This window comes from Lytechinus pictus, chromosome 16 (genome assembly GCF_037042905.1).
Source record: "Lytechinus pictus isolate F3 Inbred chromosome 16, Lp3.0, whole genome shotgun sequence".
Lineage (NCBI taxonomy): Eukaryota > Metazoa > Echinodermata > Echinoidea > Temnopleuroida > Toxopneustidae > Lytechinus > Lytechinus pictus.
In genome coordinates, this window is record NC_087260.1 from 17081468 (window position 1) to 17101381 (window position 19914).

The following is a 19914-nucleotide window of genomic DNA, read 5'->3' on the forward strand; positions in this document are numbered from 1 at the left end:
ATAAATCTTGCTGACAAATAATATCTGTCGGCGCATGATTCAGTTTGCATTGTCACAAATGTTTGGAGGTTGTAAAGATATAACCACGATAAACAGCTTCTTAAGACCTACACGTACGTCACTTGGACCAGAGTCACTTATTTCCCATACAACAATTTGGCTTGATACAATCAGTAGGATGTATGTTAAAAAATATAATTGGGACGTTTTTTTAATAACCTTCCATGGGCAGTGCTTTGGTAGAAAAACTTTATTTTGAAGAAAAAAAACATGCACTTTCCGCTTGGATTATCAATTTATCCTGTTCTATTATTTAACAAATATTATGCACACCCGTCATTTTTAACGAGTAAAGTTAACGAAACACGGGTATTTAATTGTAGATGCTGCTTATTAAGGGCGGAGCTATTGGAGCCATGGGGAAGTTGCAATTGTACCCCCGTCCCAACAAAAATATTAAAAGAAATTGGAAATAAGGGAAATGGCATCCACCCATCGTCGATGAATAGAAATTTGTAAATGTTTTTCCCCCCATAATTCTATTAAATGTTAAAAAATCATCCAGAACTTTCACAAGCATTAACAAATATCACAAGCAGATCTGTGTTGTCTTTTTCAACACGTGCCTACGTGCTTTAATTCAATACAATGAGCAGTCAACTTGTCATGAACTTGTGAACATGAATAAGCTAATGTAAATACATTGCACAACACTGACGGGCATAAACATTTATCAATTGATCATTGACTTCATTAAATTATCATTTTGAATACACAATGCATATATGGGAGCTGTACCGTTTCCACAATGAAAGCAAATCAACATTTCTAGGTTGACAAACGGCCTCTAAGCCAAGGTGGGTGAGCTGTGAATAAAATAAAAAATACAAATTTAAAGAGGGAGAACACAGTTTATCATCATTCTTATAAGAAACAAGAGGAGAATAGGAGAAAAAAGAAGTGCAAGTAGGAGGGGGAAATAAAGAATAGAAAATAAATTCATGAACTTGTACAGTTTACATAAAAACAATGAGTGTCATACAAACAATGTCACTCATCAAATACAAATACCACCGAATGACAAACCATGAATTTCTACTTACAGAATATCGGCTATCGAGTAACACCCTTAATGATACAAAGCTCTTGCAATAATTTCTCCAAATATAAGTCAATGATTTTATCAAATTGACACAAGCACAGCGGCATATTCTCTATCAAGTACGCTATATAAAAATACATAAAACAAGGCATAATTCTAAAGTCATGAGTCATTACCTCCATAAGGTGTAATAGTAGACTTTGAACTATTTTGACATAGTATCAGATAACGGTCATGATTAATTGATTTAAGCTAGGATTACAACACACACACATATGAATTTCTATTATCAGTTCTCATAATGTGAACTGTGGTGTCAAAAACATCAACAAAGCATATTACTCATGGCATAAGAGCTTGCATTGAAATTGAGTAAAATAAAGATCTTTTATTCAACCTACATCTATGATTACTTAATCAAATATGATGTTTTTGTATGTCTCTATTTGTAATCTTATTTTTGTATATACCAATACATAACTTTCAATATGTTAATGTTAATTTAGGGAGGCGCGATAGGCTAGCTCAGTCGGTTGAGCGAGGGTTTCGGATTCTGGTGACCCGGGTTCGTTTCCCAAATGGTGCGCTAGTGCCCTTTGGTAAGGCATTTATCCTCATTACCAGGTCCCTCAGAGAGGACCTTAAGCCGTCGGTCCCCTGGTTGCTTGCTCACAGGCATTCGTGCTTTCTTAGCAGTCAGGTAAAAAAACCTCGGTATAACGGTATAACATGACTGCCTGAACTTCCTCGACCTATCATATTATCTTCTCCCAGTGCAAAGATTGATTGCAAAATTTCACCATAAACAGTAACTCTTTCTTGTGAGACCCTGGTACACTCTTTCAATTTTTAGTCAACATTCTTGACATTCTCACCCCTGCTTATTCTCGGTCTAGTCCAAAATCCAAAATATCTTTTATGGGGTTTAGGTGCCTTTTAACATGTTTGGCATAATTTTTCTGAGAATAGCAATACAAATACCAGTGTGGTTTGTTTGTCACGTGCAATATCTATCTGCATATGTTCATTAATTTCCAAGAAGTTTTCACCATTCTATATTTTCACATTTCAAAGGAAGTTGTGGTTTATTTTCCATGCTCTTTGCCTATTATATTTCCTCAACAAATAAATTTGTAGACAGCATACACATTAGGTAATATTCACTACCATACTTATCGGTTAGTTTTCTTAACAATCAGGAATGTTACATTGAGTTATATAGAATATACATTAGCTAACTGGATATTACAAAATAAATTGAACAGATTCATGTAGATTGAGGCAATACAGTTATTTGATACTTTTAGCACTCTATCAAGTGTACATAAGCACTTTGTAAAATACATACTGTCATTGATCATCAAAGAAACATTTTTTAAAAATATAAATACAGAAAGCACACTTTATGCATTGCACACGATCCTATGAGAATGATATTTAGTATTTTTTTGTTAGAAATGGAAATGTTACTTGGAATATAAATGGAATGCTGTGACTGATAAATAATAAAAAAGAAATAATAGTAATAATTGCTGGATTCAAATAATGCTTTTTGCTTGAGGATACAAAGAGCTGCTATTATTACTGTGGCTTAGCTCAAGCTACCTGTTTTTCAACAGCGAAGAAATAGAAGAATCTCATACCACTTATCAAACATAAAGTCTACATACATGTACAGGCAACTTTGCCTCAAAATAAAGTTGAATGTATTGGGACAACAAATTCTCTTCCACTCTCGAAAGAGATTTGACTTAGAAGAGGTATATAACACATATCTTGCATAATCTAGTCTACAAATTTCAACTAAAAAAAATTATATAATACAATTCTAATAAATATATACATGTACAACATGCGATACCAGAGGTAATTTGATTACATGATATCCATAAATATTATATATCATTCTATTTCAATGCACCAACAAACAACAATTCATCTTGTAAATTACACATTTATCAATAAATATAATCTATTTCAAATCATCAGAAATTCAACTTGGAAACTATATATTTATCTATAAATATAATCTATTGGGATGCATCAACAATTTATTGAGTAAACTACACATTTATCCTCACTTTCAGATGTATTACTTATAATATATATCATACAACATATAAGTGTGTGAATATACCACCATTCATAAATAACAGACATGAATATATGATGTCCTATATTGAAACGATGTATCAATATAAGAGCACCCAGTCCCTCCCCCCATCCCCCCAAAAAAAAATGGTCTACAGGTATATTCACATAATCACATGATTTGATAACTCTAAGGCTAGTATGAACGTGGGCATATCCATGTGATACTAGTACTGAAATGAAAGACACTATAAAAAGATGATTCCTACAGGCAACATGATAACATGAAATACAGAAGACAAATAAATCAATATCTAAATTCATTTTAACTCATTGATTTAAAAAGCACTTCCCTTAAATTCTGTTTTTTTTACCCAATATGTGTACGCAAATGCAGCTGAATAAAACACTCAAGTACAAGAAAAACTTTTTGAAAGCACACTTACTTACAAACGTAACTACCAACAAAACATGTACATGCACGCCTTCATCACAATGCTATTTGGGCTATTCCATAAAATGATAAACCTTTTTGTACGTCCGACCCCCATTTTTCTGAAGTCTTACTTCACATTATAAACTGATCAAGTCATGGCCCTTTGAGAACATTACAGACTGTCAAAACAACAAGAAATCAGAGACAGAAAATTTCATAAAGACCCCACATATACGGGGTCGGACGTACACATTTTATGAAATTGCCCATATACAGCAACATACATAGATGTATAAGAACAATTTTGTCTATTAGTCACCAATATTACATTTTAAAGTTACTTCTATAAACTTCTTCAAAGATTGTAAACATTACATACCGGTATGCAAATTTCCAGGCATCAAAATAGACAAGCATTGAGCATAAAGAGGTGCATGCACATTTCTTTGAAATCTTATTTTTTTCATTTTGCATGTACATGATAGGTTAAATAGATCACAAAGAATTTTATCAATATATCATATTTTATTTCTCATTATGTTTTCAAATGTAGAGTGTGAATACTTAATACAATTCATGTTGACATAGATAGCTTTCAATAGTTTAGATCAAAACGCTTTGTAAGATTGGGCTTTGAAATCATTTATTATTTGCAAAGCATAATCAAGTTGTATGGTGGTGCTAACAAATCTTTTAAAGATCAAATATTAATTTCTCTTTTTCTTAAGTATAGATTGTATAAAAGAAACAAAAACTAATAGAAATGAATAATTGACGACACACATTCACACAATCATGAAGTACATGTAAATATTCTACTAAACATAAACTGTACAGTAATATCTAATTCGATGCACCAGAGTTATAGTAATGACTTGCACCAAGTTAATAGGTATCACATTGCTTGATCTGTAGTTTCATTTAATTAATATGCTTATGCTGGAGTTTTGTAAATTTCTTGTTTGACCTTTGACCTCGTGTTCATTCACACCACTCCTGAGTCGGCTTTAGAAGACGTCTCTTCGTCTTCTGTCTGGGTGTTGCTTCTCTCTCTGGAGTTGGATAGTTCCCCGTTCTCTCCACTCGCCCCGAGCTCGTCCAGTTCCTCGGGTGTAATGTTTGTACTGGCAAGACTACAAGATGAAAGAGAAGAGGGTGAATGCAAGAAAAGAGGATTTGATTGCCAGAGAAAAGGGTTTGATTGCAAGAGAGTTTGATCACAAGAGAAGAGGATTTGAATGCAAGTAAAAAGGGTTTGATTGCAAGAGAAGGTGGTTTGATTGCAAGAGAAGATGGTTCGATTGCAAGAGAAGATGGTTTGATTGCAGGAAAAGAGGATTTGATTGCAAGAGAAGAGGGTTTGGTTGCAAGAGAAGAGGGTTTGGTTGCAAGAGAAGAGGTTTGATTGCAAGAGAAGATGGTTCGATTGCAAGAGAAGACGATTTGATTGCAAGCAAAGAGGATTTGATTGCAAGAGAAGATGATTTGATTGCAAGAAAAGAGGATTTGATTGCAAGAAAAGAGGATTTGATTGCAAGAGAAGATGGTTTGATTGCAAGAAAAGGGGGTTTGATTGCAAGAGAAGACACTGGATGCTTAATGCTATCAATCAACTCCTTTAATTGAATAGTTACAGCAAGAAATACATGTAACTTTGAAAGTCCTTAAAATAAAATCTAATTACTATTGTTTTCATAAAATCAAAGATCTAAATGTAGATTTTTTAGGTTGAAACCGCATCTGCAGATAGCTAACACAAGTAAACATACGCAAGTACAAATATAATTGGTGCTTTGAAAAAGACCTGCCGGCCTACTTCAAGAATGCCATGTTACGCTTTCTTATGCTTATAACCAATTAATGATTTTCAATTATTGGATACATTTGCGATTATATGTAATTTTTACCATCAGAGCTGGATTTAATTTTCAATTCCTTGCCACACTTACACTTGGTCTTTCCAGTGTTGACATTCCTTGGTGATCTCATCAACCTGATGTCTAAGCTGGTTCCTCTCAATATTCATCTGAGCGAGATGTTCAGCAAAATCAACAAACTATGGTGGTCAAGAAGAGAAAATATTCAACAAATAAGATATATGAACATGTTTGCATTGTACGTAAATGAATTTGGTGTGTGACATCTTTACTGTATATGTATATAGTAACCCACCCCTCTCAATCTCTTTATATAAAATTATTAAAATGGGATCTTTCTTTTTAAATCAAATTAAAAATCTTGTTCACAAATAAATGCATCAACTGTTAATTGCAATTTGTGAAGAAATGTCAGTCTTCCTTGTACTCTCTACTGTCTTAGAACTGCACATAGGGATTTAAAAAAAAAACCTTGGACTTAATAACCTCATCAACAGAATAAAATCTCTGAGGATAATTCAGGGGTGGTATTCTGGAACACTGTCTAACTTTCGTAATTTCTCTCCAAGATGTGACACCGCTGTGATTGTCATAAACCTGTATTCTGAACATTGTCTTTTCCCTGTCATATCTCTCTAATGTCCCACCCATCTTTTTGGAGGCAAACCAATGAAAATCACTGTTAGTTCTGGGTGGGAGCCCTTCTAACCAATAGTAACGCCCGATGGCACGTGGGGCATATCCTCAATACAGAAGATGGCATCGCGCAACTGGGCGTATATTGATGCTCTTAATAACAAGAGAGATGGAGCTGTTAATGAAGTTTAGAAGAAAGATAGAATAAAAGGGAAACAGAAAAAAAGGAAGAATTAATATGTAGGGTCTAACTTATTGTAGCGTGAGAAACTATTTTTGAAAATGATCATGGAATATGAGTGAAACAAATATATCACAATCTAATCTAAATAATACCATCGTATGCTTGACATTTAATCGGCAGGGTATCGAGATATTTGGTACGAAAAGATATGACAAAATTTATGACTGCTAGACCCTGTCATACCTTTTGCTTGTATATTGGGATTATGCGCATTTAAGAACTGCATATTTTTGGTGCATGCTAAAGAGAAGAGACAAAATCTATGAGAATTTAACGATTCTGTCATATCTCTGAGAAAAGACAAAATATGGAGAAAAGACAATGTTCAGAATACCACATCAAGTTTTTAGATTTACAATCTAGAGTGTGTATATATAGCCAAATAATGACATGATTGCATGCCAACCGTCAATGTTATAGCATGCCAGTAAAGTAAACACATGCTTGAAACTGAGAGGGTATATGGAGAGAGAGAGAATTAGCGCTGGCAGTGGCTGAAAAGTATTATTGGGTTATAAACATACCAATTTTCATGCTCGTTAATTTTCTGGGCAAGGAAATTATTCATAAACATAATCTATTTGTATGTAATTGTATCATGCCCCATAATTTGTATACTATGATAGATATCATTGATGAATCAACAAACAAAATAAGCAATTCTTCTGGAAATATAAAAAATAAAATATTTATGTTGAATAATTGAGATCACCAAGAAATACCATTCTAAATGTTAATATAGGGCTTTATTTTGATATACTGTAAGTATCAAGTTTAACAAAATAATACATCAGACAGGGGAGCAAAACAAAAGGGAAAGACAGAAATAAAATGAACATATATGGACAAGAATAACATAGATTACATATAAGTACTGTATCTGCTTCAATGCGTTGGCATGCTTGATATTTTGGTCACATACATAGCCATTTTCTTTTGACGAGGAAGAAAAGAGCATCAGAATCCCTATCAAAATGCTTTCAAATTTGAGAACAATATGGCATAAAATAGGTTTTCTGTTGTTACAGAAAACTAATATGCATAGGGCCCTCCTATGCATGTCTATTGAAGCCGAGTATGGTTAAAGATATGTTTTAAGAATTTAAAAGCAAAATCAAATAAAGATTATTCTTTTGAATATCTCGGTATTTCGATTTTGTAATCTGTATGCCATGTTAATGCTCTTCCTGGATATCAATCAGTAAATAAAATTGCATTTAATATCAGATCAATTTCCCTTAAGAAAAAAAGTGAAGCTGTTAAATCGATATTAAGAAATTATCTTCACACCACCTTAGAGATCAGTCAGAGTCGTTTTAAATTAATCATCTTTGTGTTAAGAATGAGATGAAGACCTTATATGAAGAACTGATTTGCGCATCAGCATGCAGTATAATAGATATCATGCTATATGCTTCAAGATCGCTTTGGCCATGGAATAATAAAACAACACTTACAGGAAACAGGATGAAAGGACATCAAAAATTGATGGTAGGTGAAAAAGAAAAAGGAATTTGATCGTTATTGGGTAAAACAGAAACAATTTTTATCTAAAACCTTCGCAATTGCCACTGTAAATATGGATAATTACACAAGAACAGAACATTCTTTTCCTTTGATGAAAATATTTGGATTTATATTCTTTCACTGTGAGAGGTGGTTTATTTTAAAGTTATATTAATATAGCACTGAATACAATGTTTCCAACCACTGCATACTATTACCACAGCTTCCCATATTTAAACAATCAGAGAGCAAATACTCCTCTGGCTAAAACCATATAATATTCTTTCTGACCTATAAACCTCCGATTCTCGTTTTTCATTGTCCCTTTCCTGTCTTCTAATGAAATTTCTACATGTACCAAAACATAGACTAATGCACAACTACATACCATGTTTAATGTTAATATTTAATAATGCTTTTCCAATGAGTAATGAGTAATGAGCAATGAGTAATTAGAGTAATTAGTGTACATACAAAAGGCACCTTTCCAAAAGCCAGAGCTGCACATGTCCCACAGAAATCCTGTAGACATCTTTACATTGTCAGTCCTCACATTTTATCATAGACAAAACGAGAGTGTCGCTAAGGCGAGCACATAATACGCCCGCCTGTAACGCGGAAAATGGATTTATTGGTCAAGCAAGAAAAGTGAAAGGTGGCGACTTGACCTAAAAATCAATAGGCTTCCTGGGATCCACGCTAGTATCATACAAACCAAATTATATGAACCTAGGTTACGTTAAACTAAAGTTATCGCATTTACAAGGACTTCAGAAGGGTAAGATGAAAACTTGTCACTGTGACCTTGACCTTTTGACCTCAAAATCGATAGGCTTTCTGGGATCCATGCTAGTATCATACACACCGAATTATACGAGCATAGGTTAAGTTAAACTGAGTTTATAATGTTTACAAGGACTTCAGAAGGGTAAGATGAAAGCATGTCACTGTGACCTTGACCTTTGACCTTAAAATCAATAGGCTTCCTGGGATCCATGCTTGTATCATACAAACCAAATTATTTGAGCCTAGCTTGAGTTAAACTGAAGTTTTCACATTTACATGTACAAGGACTGCAGAAGGGTAAGATGAAAATGTGTCAATGTGACCTTGACCTTTGACCTTAAAATCAATAGGCTTCCTGGGATTTATGCTAGTATCATACACACCAAATTATATGAGCCTAGGTTAAGTTAAACTTAAGTTATCACGTTTACAAGGAGAAGTTAACGGACGGATGGACAGACAGACGGATGGACACCGAGCGTGATCCCATAATACGTCCCATCTAGGACGGGCGTATAAAAATGGGGAATGCAGGAATATCACCATTAACAACATTTAGCACTTTTAAAGAAGTTTTCCTGCTTGAAGATATTGCTTTAGCCTTTTGTCGGGTGCCTTGGAAAAATGTTAGTCATAATCATTTTACTGAATACCTCTGAACTCCAACATACACACACACCAGTACCAATTAACATTAGAAACAGGGGTACATTTTCACAAGACAGATTCCCTGTGACAAAGGTGACACCATGGATTAGTAACATTGTCAAATGAATTAATATTAACATTGGCCATTCGTAAGTCATAAGGAGGTGTCATGGTTAATCCACCCCAACAAAAAGTTTATTTGAATAAAAAGAGAAAAATCCAACTAACACCGAAAATTTAATCCAAATCATATGTAAATTAAGAAAGTTATTACATTTTTAAGTTTCACTTGATTTTAAAAATAGTTACATGCACATCTCGGTCGGTCAAGTTGGTCCTAATTGCCAAATCTGTAAAATTTGAAATATTTTTCTGAGGTGGACTTGACATTTAACATGGAGAAAAAGAAGCATGAATGTATGCAGCATTTTTGTTAAATCATCAAAACTTGATGTACACTGTATGAATGAAATGGTAACTCTAATGGAACAAACACATGATGAAATGTGATTTTTTCCCATACTGTACACAACCATTCACAACTTGGGTCTACGATGAAAACTTGATGGGAGCCTATTCATGCATGCTTGCTTTCTTAATGTATGACGTTTGTCAAGGAAAGAAAAAAAAATCTGCAGTTCTTTAGTCCCAGAGTTTGCAAAAATAAATCCACCTTAAAAAGCCGACTTAGATATATCCTTAAATCTGTTCATTTAAATTTTCAAGATTATTGAAGGGATATTTCTTCATAATACGGTTGATTTCTATTACTTGTTGTGTCAGAGGCTAATACTGCCTTTTCGATTCCAACTCTTTTGAGGTAATGTAATGTCAGAAAATTCTCGAGAAAAATCAACTGTATTACTTAGTTATCATTTTTAATTTGTGAACTGAAAATTTGGTTTAAAAATAGTAAATCCATCCATATAGATTAATGAATGGGGTGTTGCAAGACGAATCTTGTTCAAAAATCAATCACATCTCTTACAATTAATCACAAATTTTGTAGTAGATTGATCCGATCAATCGCAACTATGGAAAGCCAGCAAAGTCAACGTATGAAATGCATGTTTGTTAAACAAAATCTAGATATGAATGTATATCCATAAATTCATTGATTGCTTGACAATATGGTGTGTTCTCCTTTGTTTACAAAGGACATTTTGCAAATTCCTGCAGAAAAAAATTATGACACTGATGGATTTCCATGGAGTTACGATTGATTGGATCAATCGTAACTCTTTGTAAGATGGGGCCCAGGCGTTGGGAAGAATAAGGATTAATCAGTAGGGCAAGCAGTGTGATCCCAAGAAAATGAGGTTTATAAACATTCTGAAAGAGAAACACTGACTATTAATCCATACTGTTGAGTACGCTTTTGTTGCCCAATCAAGGATTGAGGCAGATCAGTGACATCACAATAAGGGCACAATATGCACATTGTATTATGAAACACATTTTTTTTGGTAAGATTATTGTCAGTCCGTACCTTGGGAATCCAATGGTGAAATGAGAAAGATAAATGGAGTCATGCAACGAGTTGAGTTGGAATGTTACTGCAATGTAGCTATACTTGAAGCACACGGTTAGACATTAGAACACCTTAAAATTTATTTTGTGTTATGAAATACAAAGTTTTTTTTACAGATTGTCAGTCATAGCATGGGGCAACCAATTCTGAAACAAGAAAGGTAAAACCATGGAGTCATGCTGTGAGCTTAGGTGGGTTGGAATGTTAGTGCATTGATAAGATCTGTTAGTTAGGCATACTTGAAACACCAAGTTAGACATTAGAACACATTATATGATTGAATAAAAATCTAGACAATGGGGCAACACTTCAATTTATGATGATAGTTAACTGAATATATTATGATTATAATATCGATGATGAGGATGATAAAGATGATGATTTTGGTAATGACAAGGACAATATCAGGACCTTAATGACAACAATTAGTCTAATGACAAAAATTGTATGATTATGATGATAACAATAATCATGTGAGATGATTATGATGACAATAAAGATAATGATGATTGTGATATGATTAGATGATATGATTGTGCTTTATGATGATCATGATGATGCTGGTAGGTCTACTGCTTGAATACGAAATGAAACAGTTATATTCCAAAATAAGTTTAGGTGAGTTAGTCACTTCACATTAAACACATGTAGCATTCTAAACCTCCATGACTTCATATCTTTCCTATCAATGCAGGAATGAAATGCTTTTATGAATTCAAATGATTTGAAGGAATAAACACAGATTTAATATGGATGAAAAGGACAATGATGATCAAGAACACCATTAGCACCATTTGTATTAAGTACATTAAATATGAATTAGAGGTGACATATAAAATGCGAATATTTCCTAGCTGCCTGCAAGAAAGCCTTTAAAGAAACAAATACATTTTATTTAGCAGAAAGGCCTTCTTGCCGGCAGCCCATGAAATATTTCTTTTTCCTGCTGACTTACTTGCACTCCAACTCGCTTTTTAGCTTTCTTCATTTTGTCCTGAATTATTTGCAGAAAAGGGTATTCACATTAGCATTTTAGTGAAAAGAAATAGTTAAGAATTTATCAAGTTTACAGGCAGTAAAAGGGAGAAAAGCAAATATTTGCAAATCAGTTATAATGAGATCACGTTAGAAAAGAAGTATTCATCTCATGACTAATCTGTCCTACAGGTGTAGTAAAAACTAGCAATTTGAATGATTTTTAATGAAAGTTATGCAGTTTATTTGCAATTACATGGCATGGCATTTTTATTCTAAAATATCAATGTCCCTCTACTCCAAATGCTGCTAATCTAAATAAAAACAATTGCATTTTCCCACTCAATTTCAATTGAAAGTCATTTCATTTTTCCACCCGCCCCCCCCCCCCCACCATTTATCTGTCTCTTTCTCTCTAAATGCATCTCTTTGTATCTCTGTGTCTCTTTTGTTCTCTCTCTCTCTCCCTGAGGAAGGTCGAACATAAATGTAGAACAAATGATAATCCTATTTATTCCACCAGAGGCTTGTCGCAGGAAGTCCAGTCAAACATAAATTCAAAATTCAGATACACCTTCATTTTCAACTAATCACAGGCATGTTTGAGGGACTTGCATGCACTTGATATTATTTTATTTAGTTGCATTCTTACAAAGAGTTGCGATAGCTTCAAATCAAACTCAAACTGCAATTGATCTCAATTTGTGTAGTAAAGACATAGAAATTCTAGTTTTGTTCTGAATCCATCTTTGCAAGACAGGCCCAGATCTCTTTCTGTCTGAAATCACAATACATATAAATGTATATGTCATTTGTTCTTCGAAAATCATAAATCTGTATGAAGCAAGACTATCAATAAAGCATACAGCAGGACATCCGATGTCCTGCTCTTTGGAAGACAGTAACCCTTTAAGATCATTTTGTGAAACCTGTTCATGACCTGAGCCACGAAACAGAAAAGGATAAAATCAACTGTTTCAATTCAGCTCGACTGTAACCCATTAGCAAACAATGTACAAAAGTTACAATGAACTGTACCAAAGAAGAGCATTAATTTCTTCATATTACAATGCCTCTGGGTACTTACATTGACGGCTTGCTTTGCTCCTTTCTGGGCTCCTTCTTCAATGTGTTTCAGTTGCTCCTCCTCCATACCAGTCTGTATCAACGTCTCCCGCATCCGAGCCTTCTCCATCTCAAAGTTCTGGTTGACGTGCTCCAGCTCGTAGCGATGTCTAGAAAGTTTAAAGAAAGTGACATCAAATAATCACGTTTTGTACAAGTTTTACTCTATTCATATTTGTTTTGTCTTAAATGGATATACGTGTAAATTTGGTGACCCTCTTCGTCTCACATATTCATTAACTCATACATTAGCTGTTGATAGAAGTTTTACTGTGTCAGTACTGGAATGACTTATAATTGGACAGTCTTCCTCACTAGTAGTTTTCAGAAAGGCATTAAAAACCTAGTGCATGTATCTCTTTTGTAGTTTTAAGATTATATAATTCCATTTAATTAATTTATTGTAAGCGCTTTGGGCCTTATGGGAAAAGTGCAGTATAAATAATAACTGATACTAATACAAGATGGAAATGTGCCAATATACAACAACCAGGCTATGAGCAATAAAAATAGTAATGGGATGGTACAAACTTGACAGAATTTCATTATATGCAACTGTATTTTTATCTGTATCTGTAACTAGGAATCAATTTTCAAAAAATGTAATAACAACCAAGGGAAAAACCTTGGTCCGCATGTACTGTATATCTCTGATCAAATACTCACTGTTTTTCAAGATTCTGGAGTTCCCCATACATCTCATCGGCTTTTGTCACAGCCTCGTCTCTCACCCTCTCTGCATCCCGAAGCTCCCTCTCAAGTCTGGCCAACTCTTCCAAGAACTCATCAATTGCCTCCGTGTCTTCATCATCGCTTGCAGATGAGGCCCCGCTGTCACGGTCGCTGTCTGCGTTATACGCGCTTGCACGGCCCCGGGCGCGGCTGGCCAGTGTGGCAGATCGAGTCATGTTCATGGGAGCACCATTGGTCTACGAAAGAACAGAGAAATGTATAAATATTTATAACAACAATGTGCAGCAGAAATTGTGTGACAGGTCTATTAAATAGTGTCAACATTATAAGCTTACAAAGAACTTTGGATATTGGGTGCTTACTTTACATAAACCTTATAAACAGTGGGGTTTTTTTTCAAGAGTTTCTGATTAATCAAGAAAAAATGTATGCACTTTGAATCTCTCCCTGAAACTTTCCAGCATAGAATCAGCAAGTAAACTGTCCAGAGCTCTATTATTTCAAAGCATAGATAGCAATTTTTCACTGCAACACTGTTATTTTAAGGCATACAGTAGTTGGCACTTTTTCAAACAATATCATAAGAGACTGACTTTGGGTTCCAAGCTGGCAGCCAATCACAATCTTACTATAATGACACTTGTTCAGATCGTTATTCAAGGGTGAATATAAAATGAGTTAATGAATATACTAAACATCATGCAGTACATAGGATAAATACTATAAGTTGTTGACCGTGATTGTTTTTTAAGTTTTACATTATTTTTGTAAAACAGTTGTATGCTGTCCTCATGAATATACAATGGTGTGCTGATGAAATAATATCAAAGTTTCTTTTAAAAAATATATACAATTACATGTTATCTATAGCAGATTTCAAGTTTAGTATACTGGTAAAAATGTTTTTTTTTGTCTTCAACCACAAACTAAACATTGATGAAATATCATCATATAAATAGAATCAATTTAACCCATTGCCTACTGAAAGCAGGTCATTGCTGTACAAAGTCTATTGGAAATTAAGAATTCAGTAGTCAACGGGATATGATTACTATCTTGGATACTGAAAAGCATACATGTAGGAGGTACCCAAGACTAAGAGGAAAGGGAAAAGAAAGGGAAATAACTGAACAAATTTTGAAAATACCAAATGTGATAAAAGAAAGCCCTACGATTATGAACACATTCAAACATACATGCATAATACACAAACACTCACCCACACAAACAGACATGCCTGAAACTTCAAATTCCCCCAAATAATGGAGATTTGTATATATTTTTTTAGGAGGTACATGTACTTCACAAATTATACACATGCAGGCATATGGGTTTGTGAATATTTTGATAGAGGGAAACTTAATAATTTTACCATCATCAATATATATCTCTGTTTAAATAGTATCAATATTTCAAAATTCTTCAGTGTAGTAAAATTACATGTATGAATCCCCCCTTCTGACTAAGTAAATATAGCAGATGATACATGTATGTGGGTGCTGGAATATACATGTACATAAGATATTTATAGGTATATACACATGTCTGTTTGATGCAAAGGGGATATAAAACAATTCTACATGTGTAGATGGGTGTTATCATGTTACATGACTATTCAATTCTAATACATGTACACTCTATATTCATGACTTAAATACTTTTTGAAATGCCATGACATGAAATTAGGAATACATATGAATGTTTACTTTCTTCAAAATTCAATATGTTTTGTGTAAGGAATTATTGTGAGAATATACATGTAATGTTTAAAAAAGAACCTCTTAAAAGGTGGATAGATGTAAAGATAAAAAGAACACATCCATTGTCAATAGTTTTATGTATCTACAATTATCAAGAATCTGGGGCAATTTTTTTTTAATATTGCATATTAAAGGTATAGTGTATGATTGGTTGATCTCAGACAAGGGCAATGAATCAATTTTGAAATTATTACATTCATTAAATACCTATATTATTGCTCTATTTTATCACGGAAAAGAAACTTGCATAACTTTTATATTCTCATGATATTGAGGGGTGAAACATATATTATAACAAATCTCGGTTAAACGATAAAAGTTTGAACTTTCTTATTGACGCCCTCTCGGGTTAAAAAATAAATTGATATTAGAACACCGTTCGAATCATGCATATTCATTACGACTCATGCATATTGATGAAATACGTCATGGCGCATGCGCAGTATCAAGAAATCCCCGTATCAACAAAGTGCAGTACTCTGTGTGTGTAGCTGAGTAGAAAGCAAACATCGAACGGTGCGTGCAAGCTCAATGAGCCGATGCTAGGCGGCTAGCGACATGCTTGCGCTCTGCATTAGTTTCAGATATAATCCACTATTTGCGATAGCACACACAGGATAAGAATACTATATTGAGCTATATCCATAAATGTATCGTACGCGTGAAAAAGGATTCAGACACGTTGATTATCTGACGTGAATGACGAAGCAAAGGATTGCCCAATACGGCTTACTTTCGGACTCTTATGTCATGAATCTGAAAGTACTCCAAGACTAAAAGAGATACGAGAATCCCAGAGATGGGCAAGGGCCGAGTTCCGAGTTTGATCTTTATTCATGTGGATTGTAGCTCTTTTATGCACCTTTCCCTTCATGTATAGCTTGGCGTGATACATATACGGGAACTACAGCGAGGCGCTATAGCGCAGCTCACTGTATGTATACTCTGTATACTGACTCCTTGGCCCTCCCCAAAGGAAAGGGGGAGGGAGGAGAGAGAAGAAAGAAAGAAGTGGATTGGTGAAAGAGAATCAGGAGAGCCATCATAAAGGGATATGGATACAACATACCCTAATTTGATATTTTGGTGTTTTTTTATCTTTCCTGAATGTTTCAGTCAGTTTCAGATTATTTAGATCCACTCGCAAAGTACAGAGGAGAAATTGGAAAAAAAAGTTAGACCAAAAATATTTAAAACTCTAAACAGACGGCCACCACCATTCTGTCTACAGCCAAGCATGAAGGGAAAGGGCGAAGAGAAAAACGATTACTTTCAGAGCAGGTTCTACGATATAAAACAGGGTTTGTTTAATACGGGGTTAAATATAGGCCTATAGTAAAACATAACGAAGATGCAATCATATATGCCTATAGTAAAACATAACGAATATGCAACCCCAATGCGGGGTTAAATATAGGCCTATAGTAAAACATAACGAAGATGCAACCCCAATGCGGGGTTAAATATAGGCCTGTAGTAAAACATAACGAAGATACAATCCCAATGCAACACTTGACTACTCTTCGTTTGTTTAGATTGAACTCGCGAGGTCAAAAGGTGAGCTGAGAAACCTGTTGATGCGAAGTACGTACGTGTAGTCTACATTGTGTAGACCGTGATAGCATGAATGTGACCAACGTACGCATCAAGTTGCTAATTTCTGTTATTTCTGTGCCGAGGTTTTTACCTGACTGCTAAGAAAGCACGAATGCCTGTGAGCAAGCAACCAGGGGACCAACGGCTCAAGGTCGAACAAGCAGAGTAAAGGCGTCATGAGTCAAAAAATGAGGGGGGGCAGACATGACGTCAGGGACAAGATTTCTGGGAAAACTCTTATTTTTGCATCCACACAAGAAAGCTTGCATCGAGATATGGAAAAATGAGAAGTTGAGTATTGCGCGGTGCACGTGCTTCAGAGTTGTGATTTCCAGGGCCGACCAGCATGTAGAGTCTTACAACAGAACTTTACAAGGCACGCCGTGGGGCAAAGTGCAACAACGTATGTGAAAGAAGACTAAGCAAACCTGGAGAAGCAGCAAGGTGCAACATGTACAAGGGAATTGTGCATGTACATTACGTCTGCTTTGAAATGTGTACATGGGTCGCCGAGTTTTTATGTAGTATGGGGAGGGGGTGGGGGTAGCCTATAATGATATAGTAGGGCGCTTTATACTTTATACAATCATGGACCTATTACGTCCATGCTATAATCAAACCATCAGCACGACCGGTGGATGGATGACTGAAAGAATGGATGGATAGGCATATATAAATGGATCATCCAATTGATGTATTTTCCCAAGAAATGGATGGTCAAAGAGAAATGGATACAAATGATGCAGCAATAGATAGGGGCACCCCATGGGAGATCAACTTGCTACCCCTTCATAGACAGTAAACAAGTAGAAAGAATTGATAAAAAGATGAAATTTTATAACAAATGAGAGGAAGAAAGGCCTCCGGGAAAGGCCTATACGCATACAGAGTGTGCACGAGCAGTTCAACCGTTGAAAAAATGTGAATGACTGCGACATGAGCAGGACAAAGACATTACTTGCATCCGGGACTTGCATCTTGATTGGCATAACATTTTAGACTTATTTATCAATGGAATTGTAACTCCCATTTCCCTGCTATAACTATAGGAAAAACGAATGATAACTGTTGTTTTATAGACGTGGAAATTTATGCTTCATATTAGGACCAAAGAGATTCTGGCGTACGTGTCAATATTTCAAAACTCATGCGGGAAAATAATATAATCATTTTTTATGATTGAAAAAAAAGTGCCAAGTTCACACTGTCACGATTTTTTTTTTGGTGGCGGTGCTGAGGAAAATTTGACAAAGCAAAAGAAAAACATTAAAAAAGGTTCCAATACAAAATGTTGGTAATTTTCCTACATTTATCCAATTCGACACCTATACCAGAATTCCAGGGGGAGCTGCCTACATGGAAAATAATGCACGCCGCACCCCATTGTAAAATCTTGGGGGTGCTTTGCACCCCCGGTTCCAAGGGCCTTAATTATAATCGCGGAATAATTAATCGTATCAGATCAGTCGAGGCGATCGTATTGATCGTATAAATAGTTGGAATGGTTCAACTATGTGGTGATGTGGCTTTTTTTGCAGGATTTTTTTGCATTTATTGGAATAATATACAAAACAAATTTACAATGCTTGAGACATGATCATAATACAAGTGACAATCGTATATGTAGTGACTGGAGAAATACAATATATAAAAAAAAATATATATAATGAGTAAAATGCATAGGCAAACTATATACAGTAAGCAAATATGTGCTTGAAGCATATAGCAGCCAAAATAAAAATGAAATTTCGAAACGAGACAAAAATAAAATTTTTATTTTGGGACAAGCCCCATCTGGCGAGGTTTAATGGGTATACGCTTTTTCTGATCATGGACCCTGATTGTACTTAATTTATGATGATGTAATTAATGCACATGTGCTGCCGATGAAAATATAATATTTTGCCTTTATGGGTTTTTTACAACTCCAGGGGGATCAATGAGAATACAGTAATAGTTCTGAATACGCACTGAGAGAAGTGAAGGCCGGGGGGGGGCACTTCCATTGACGAGTGGATACCATGCGCGACCATGGGGTCTCGAAAAGCACCCAAACACGTATTTTCCATATTCTCAAACTGCACCCCTTAACAAGTATTGGCGTCTCAAACCGACCCTTAACAAGTATTGGAAACAAAACGATACTCTTGGCAAGTATTCCCGAAATGAACCCCTAAACAAGTACAGCGATATTTTATTGTTATGTCGGGTCCGTCGGTCGTTGGTTTTACCTTTACACATCATTATTTTGGTTTAGTACGGCCCCATGCACCTTCCACAACTCGCGCAAGTCGGACTCTAAACACGTAGTGTTGGGGCAAAAAGGACATCCTTTATAAAACATTTTAATTTTGTTTCATCATCCCCGAAAATATTACCCTAAACACGTAGCTTTCCTAGCAACATAGATACCCTTTTTTAAATATTTTTGTGTTTTTGACAAAAAGACATCCTTTTTACGTGTTTTTGGGGTCGCGCATGGTATCCACTCGTCAATGTAAGTGCCCCCCCCCCCCCGGAGTGAAGGCAAAGCGGTCATGGAGTATGTAAGCAAACAAGTAATTATAATTCCTTGAATAGTCATACCATAATAAAGTTGGAGAGGATAATATTGAAATAAATAGAAAAATAACATTAAAAAATGCGAACATAAGGAATACACACAACCCCCAACCCAAGGCTAGGAATTGTGTAAACATCGAAAAATACAGAAAGATGTTAGGAACCTTGCTTGAACTATTGGCGTAAATAATAAACGTAAAATATATGAATTAAGGGGCCAGATATATGTGTCGGGCACAAATCATTTTTTATCGGTGATAGATTTTGACATAATATTCAGATATTAGTTCCCCTTCTCGCTTTCTTTTTGTATTGGCCGTGACAAATTTGGGAATCCATATAGCCC

At 35.1% G+C, this 19914-nt stretch overlaps 1 protein-coding gene across 2 annotated transcripts; it reads right to left on the reverse strand.

Moving 5' to 3' along the window:
• Positions 1-606: 606 nt before the first annotated feature.
• Positions 607-13881, reverse strand: LOC129279095 (uncharacterized). 2 transcript variants are annotated; one of them, XM_054915208.2, is made up of 5 exons: positions 13624-13881; positions 12920-13067; positions 11813-11851; positions 5579-5685; positions 607-4762 (listed from the first exon to the last, which is right to left on the reverse strand). In XM_054915208.2, exons 1-5 carry the CDS (start codon positions 13869-13871, stop codon positions 4615-4617), a joined length of 690 nt encoding a protein of 229 aa, XP_054771183.2. In that variant the 5' UTR covers positions 13872-13881; the 3' UTR covers positions 607-4614. The 2 variants fall into 2 exon arrangements, with proteins under 2 accessions (XP_054771183.2, XP_063967393.1); XM_064111323.1 differs by lacking the exon at positions 11813-11851.
• Between the last annotated feature and the right edge of the window lie 6033 nt (positions 13882-19914).

Excerpts from the sequence above, each read along its gene's own strand:
- LOC129279095 (XM_054915208.2), bottom strand. The coding sequence starts at position 13,871 with ATGAACATGACTCGATCTGCCACACTGGCCAGCCGCGCCCGGGGCCGT. Across the intron at positions 13,068-13,623 it reads CTCCAGAATCTTGAAAAACA|ACATCGCTACGAGCTGGAGC; the intron begins GTGAGTATTTGA and ends TAAACTTTCTAG. Across the intron at positions 5,686-11,812 it reads AAAAGCGAGTTGGAGTGCAA|TTTGTTGATTTTGCTGAACA; the intron begins GTAAGTCAGCAG and ends TGACCACCATAG.